The sequence below is a fragment of the Limulus polyphemus genome, unplaced genomic scaffold (genome assembly GCF_000517525.1).
Source record: "Limulus polyphemus unplaced genomic scaffold, Limulus_polyphemus-2.1.2 Scaffold99, whole genome shotgun sequence".
Lineage (NCBI taxonomy): Eukaryota > Metazoa > Arthropoda > Merostomata > Xiphosura > Limulidae > Limulus > Limulus polyphemus.
Genome location: NW_013665709.1, coordinates 671,210 through 677,003, shown reverse-complemented (window position 1 = coordinate 677,003; position 5,794 = coordinate 671,210). Strand labels below are relative to the sequence as shown.

The window sequence follows — 5,794 nt, the reverse complement described above, 5'->3', positions numbered from 1 at the left end:
AAATTTATAAATTTCTATATCCATTTATGTATCTGATACTGAATTTTACAAGAAGTTACAGCCACACCTTGCATAGGGGAATGGTTTCTATACAGATCTTAATTTCTAACCATTAGGTAGACCACCAAGTTGGGGACCCAGAAGAGGAGGAAGAAGATTCTTGAGACAAAGGGGATGCTACTCGTCTTTTGGAAACTTCATGTTGGACACAGATCCTGATATTGAAGATGAGAGCGATGTGGCACCAACACGTAACAGGTCTGTAAGATTAAATCAAGACATGACCATAACCGTGAAAGTGAAAAATGAAATGAGTACTACTGGTGTGAATGTTTCACGGGTAATACCACCAACAATTAGTTCAAAGTCTTCACAGCAGAGAATGTTGACCACCACTGGTCACCAAAACAAACCCCCCAAGAAACCAGTCATATATGTATCTAAAAGACAAAAATCAGGTTCTTCCTTACCTAATGAATCTAAAGAGTCAGAAAGAGACAAATGCTCTATTGAAACAGAATTATCAGATACTTTTAAAACAAAAATTAACTTAACAGAAAACCAGGATTGTAAGATTTCTAGCTCATCTGCAACAGTTCAAACAACTATTGGCAAGAATACTGCTGTTACTTCTAACGATAGCTGTGTAGAAGCAAAAAACAATAGCTCTGTTTCGCCACATCAGAATGCCACAGATTTTAAAGAGGATGTTTTATCCTGCACTGCTATCAAGTCAGAACTTGAAGAAATTGACAAAGCACCAGTAGAAGATGAAAATTGTAAAACAAAAATGAGCATAAACTCATCTACCACAGAGAGTGAGGGAGATGACTCTTGGGAAGACATGACTAGTGGACCAGAATCTCTGGAATTATCTGGTATAAGCTTTAATAAAGCAGAAGTAATTAATCATAGGTCCAAAAGCAGAGAAGATCAGAGCTGTTGTACAAAAGATGGCCTTGAAGAAAGTGTTAATACTATAGAAAATCTTTAGTCAGTTTGTTTTATTATTAGTGATACATACAGTGCTCTGAATAATTTTTTTCCTTAAGGACTAATCACTCCCAGAATTCTGTCAGTAATTTTAAATTTCTTACAAAGTGTAACAGCAACATTTTGTGGTTAAAAAAAATTATGAATTATCCTACTATTTCAAAATGTGTAATTTGGCACAGGATTAATTTAGCAAATTAAATAGTCAAATGTAGTCATAATAAACACAAATAATGACATTACAACTTTTTATTTTATTTTTAACACAGAATTGGATCATTCACGAGTGTGCCAATAGAAACTTCTGGAAGTTAAAGAGCACTTATTTGTGCAGCTCTACTGTGTGAACTGTGCAGAACTGTAGAAAGCTACAATAATGCACCCATTAATTACTGTACTACCACTAAAGTGGCTGGAGCCATATTAGTTTTACCACACAGTAAAACAACTCAATATTTTTAAGGCCGTAAATGGCTGTACAATTGAGCAGTGTATTGCCATACACCAGACACACTTTTTAAAATGTTTATGCCATTTGCAGACACAAATTACAATACATTAACAAACAAGATCTTGTTTAGGTTTTGCAGCTACATGATAACAGTGGCAATAATCTACTGTTTATCATAATTTTTGTCAGAACAAGCTGTTTCACTCTATTTAATACTGTTTTGAATTGTGAGTGATATAGGTATATAAACACCCTCATGACCACTGTAATATATATAATATTAATAGCATGTATGCTCCACATTAATGATGCTAGGCTTGATTTTGATGACCAACTGTCAGTAATAAGCCATGTTCATTGATTGTATATCACAGTTCACGAGATAACCATACTTGGTACAAATTTTATTTTTTCTGAAGCAATTGTTTAAGTGAATTTTGAACATTATTAAATATTGTATTAACCAGTGTATGCTAAATACATATTTAATTTTTAGTTGGCTTCCTTTATTAACACATCTGTGTTGCTTCTGTTATTACTTAACTCTTTGATACAAACCTAAAAATCCCTGCATTTCTCTATACAACTACCTGGAGTAAGTACTGGTTCAAATAGCTTATTTCTCTGTGTTTAGGTAACTTGTTTAGTAATTTAAAACAACCTTGTTCAAAATATTGTTTGGAGACAGTTCACGGAGCTCCTACTTCATCTTCTTAGAGGGTGCCTATGTCTCCACATGGAAACTTTGCAAGGCATTTGATATTAATGAGGATGAGGACATTATCATCCAAAACTGATACATAACCCGTTCATGAGCATTTTGTAGCCTTTTATAAACCTTTCCTTTTGAAGCTAGATAAGTATACTGGATGTAACTTACATTATCAAGCTGGAAACTGGATAAAGTCAACTAATTTTGATATTGTGAATATAAATCTGTTTATGAGCAGTAAAGTATTGCATTGTATATTGTTTCTTGTATCAACAGAAACATGGATATGAACAGTAAAGTACTATGTTTTATAGATGTTTCTTGTATCAGTAGAAACATGGACATGAACAGTAAAGTACTATGTTTTATAGATGTTTCTTGTATCAACAGAAACATGGACATGAACAGTAAAGTACTATGTTTTATAGATGTTTCTTGTATCAGTAGAAACATGGACATGAACAGTAAAGTGCCATGTTTTTCATGTATTTCTTGCATGAATAAAAACCTGAACATGAGTAGATTCAAAGGTTTGGCTAGAAAATAGAACACGTATGCTTACCAAACATTTTCAACTTTGTTTTCAAAATGCTGGTAATTCAAGTTCATCAAGTTGAGAAAATCGGCTTATTCAGTATGAGTAGTTTTTTTACATAAATTGTTTTCAGTGAAATTGAAGGTTTTATTAACTGTAGAAGTTTCACATTAGTCCTTTAATTGTATTCCATTTTATGTTTGTTATTTTAACAGCAATATATTAGGCTAATAACAATATGTACGATACAGAATTTACACTGTTAAAGCTTAAGAAATATTTTATGTTTGGTTTGGTTTAGTTGAAAAAGAATATATAACAAAATACTGATAGTCAGTAATACAAATATTGTAAAAAATATCGTTTGTATTGTTTATTTTTTAGCATTATAATTTTTATTACAAAATGTATCACCACACATAATTAACCACTGCTTCTATTGTTAAGCGTCTGTGCACGTAGGAAATGGTAGCTTAAAAATGTTATATATGAATTTTGTTATATGCAATACAAATATCAGTTTAATTAATTAAACATATGTTAAGATAACTGTGTACAAATGGAAGTATTTAATATATACCTATAAAGAAATTCTCTAAAACGTGTTACTTTACAAATTCTTGGAAATTTCATATTTTATTATATTTTAGTTGTCTTATAGGTTTGTTAGTAAATATGTTGATATAGGTATAGTTGTTACACATGTATGAGTTTGATCCATCATTGGTAAGATGGACAGTGTCCTTGATTGGTAAAATTAATTTCTTTTATATTTTTCCTAATTTTTCTTGTCAAAATTTTGCTTACTTAATCAGTGTTGGGATTTTATCAATATAATACTATTTAATTCAAGACTGGGCGTATTTTTATGTATTTAAATCTATGCAAATCTGTTGCACCACCTATTGCAAAGTAGTTGTAGAATGTGTGACAGAACCTCTTTAAAACTGCACTGACTGACCACTTTATTAGGACCACCCCCCAACCTAACATCCTGACGGATCATCTTTTGGCATGATCATAGGCAAGATTTGTTATAACATAGACTTCACAAGATGGTTAGAGGTATCTTGTCTATGGTTAGTTGAATGTCACACTCAAGTTCGTCCCAGAAATGCTCAACCATGCTGAGGTCTAGTGATTGTCTTGACCAAGAAGAATGTCTGAACCTACCTTTATTGCCCTTTGAACCAGTTTTTGGACAATTCGAGTGTTATGAATTCTTTAATTATAATCAGACTGAATATACAGAGCATTGTAGGGTGTACATGAGCTGCAACAACGCGTAAGTACGCACTGGATGTTGTTAAACCATATAAAGGAAACAATAAAGCCAACTCTTCCCCCCCCCTCATCCCCCCTGTCAGGAGGACCTTTCTTACAAACATGCCCACTCAAATGGATGTCTTTGAACAAATAGTTTAAAATAGGTCTTTGATATACAGCAGTTCTTCTAAATGAGAACCTACTGGTGTGACTTTAGTATAAGTTAAAGTGATTCTTGCTCTTTGTCGTCGTCTTGAAGATCAAGCATAACGTAATAACCGCATTCCTGCATTTATAGGATTCAGAAATCGCCTGACACATCACGTGATTAGTCTGTTTTACACATGCTAACGGTTTTTATACAATTTTGCGGGGGAAGTCCTAATTAAGATTCAGCCGGCAGCATGAAAGTCGTACAACTACAAGCTAGATACGTGGTGCCACAGTAGGTTGATCCAGTACTATTCTTGTTTTTGACACATTTCGTAATTATAAATATTATAGAATGTCTATTGGATATAACAGTCTTAAGATTTCACGACGTAACTTTTAGATATTTGAGCTAATGTTGTCATGATTGCCTTTTAGTGATGTGATGGCTATGGCATGGCCAGGTGGTTAGGGCGCTCGACTCGCAATCTGTGGGTCGCGTGTTCGAATCCCCGTCACACCAAAACATGCTCACCCGGTGTCCGGACTAGGACGCAACTACTACTAGTGATGTGATCACATGAATCTGGTGTACACCTGAAGCTGTAATGTTTTGTATTAAACTGGAAGTTTGAGTATTTGATAGTAGGTATTCATTATTTTTCTGATGTATTACGTACAGAAACACACGTTTTAAGTTCAGTCTTAACATTTGTGACATTTCGCATGAATCATATGATAATTATGTAAGATCTACGGCCTTTCGGGAACGTATGACGTAAGTTGAGATTCCAGTTAACATGATAATTAAAGCTCTAACGAAACGATGTGACAGTTAAAGCGCTTTAAACGCCGAATTCTTTTTATAAACTGTTGGAAGATTTTATGTTAAGAATCCAATTTTTAAATTCCGCGTTTCCAGATTTTTAAAGCGTGACTTGATGTTATAAAAAGAAAAACGACGGCATTTGTTTTCCTTTGAAATAATACTAATATGATATAAGTTCCTTAATTCCTCTGAATATATTAATGGTATATTTCTCTTAGTTGAAAACAAAAATCCCCATATGTTTTTTTAACGTGCCGAAATGGGTAATTCGACATTGTCGAATATTTTTGTTAATGAAAAAACAGGCGAAAAAACAACCAATGTCCCTTGATGGGTAAGTCTAAGGATTTAGAACGCTAAAATCTAGGGTTCGATTCCCCGTGGTGGACACCGCAAATAGCCCACTGTGGCTTTGTATTAATATAATACCCCGAATGTCGCAACTTTAAGTCTGAGGGCTTATAACGCTAAAAATCTGGTTTCAATGCCTGTGGTGGACAGAGCACCAATAGCTCGTGTAGCTTCACGATTAACAACAAACAAGATAAAATGATTTGTGTTATACATTGAACATAAGAAAAAGTAAACAATTGTTTAGTAAGTCTATTTATTAATTTAACTATCGTTCAAGCTCCCCAGTGGCACAGCAGTATGTCTGTGGACTTACAACGCTAGAATCCGAGTTTCGATACCCGTGGTGGGCAGAGCACAGATAGCCCATTGTGTTGCTTTGTGCTTAACTTCAAACAAGCAAACTATCGTTCAAGAAAACTAAAACTGACTTCGGATGTCATAACTAAGTTTTAGCGATTGTTTTAAGCTTATTTTTATTTATTATCTGGGACTTACTATGAAATC

At 33.8% G+C, this 5,794-nt stretch overlaps 1 protein-coding gene across 6 annotated transcripts in view; it reads left to right on the top strand.

The window, feature by feature from the left end:
• Positions 1–4,750, top strand: part of LOC106469842 — a 30,054-nt gene extending 25,304 nt beyond the window's left edge. For all 6 annotated transcript variants that reach the window (XM_022399204.1, XM_022399196.1, XM_013930357.2 and 3 more), the window contains one exon: positions 117–4,750. In XM_022399204.1, coding sequence (XP_022254912.1) covers positions 117–994 — 878 coding nt within the window. In that variant the 3' untranslated portion in view covers positions 995–4,750. The remainder of the gene's footprint in view (positions 1–116) is intronic.
• Positions 4,751–5,794: the final 1,044 nt, after the last annotated feature.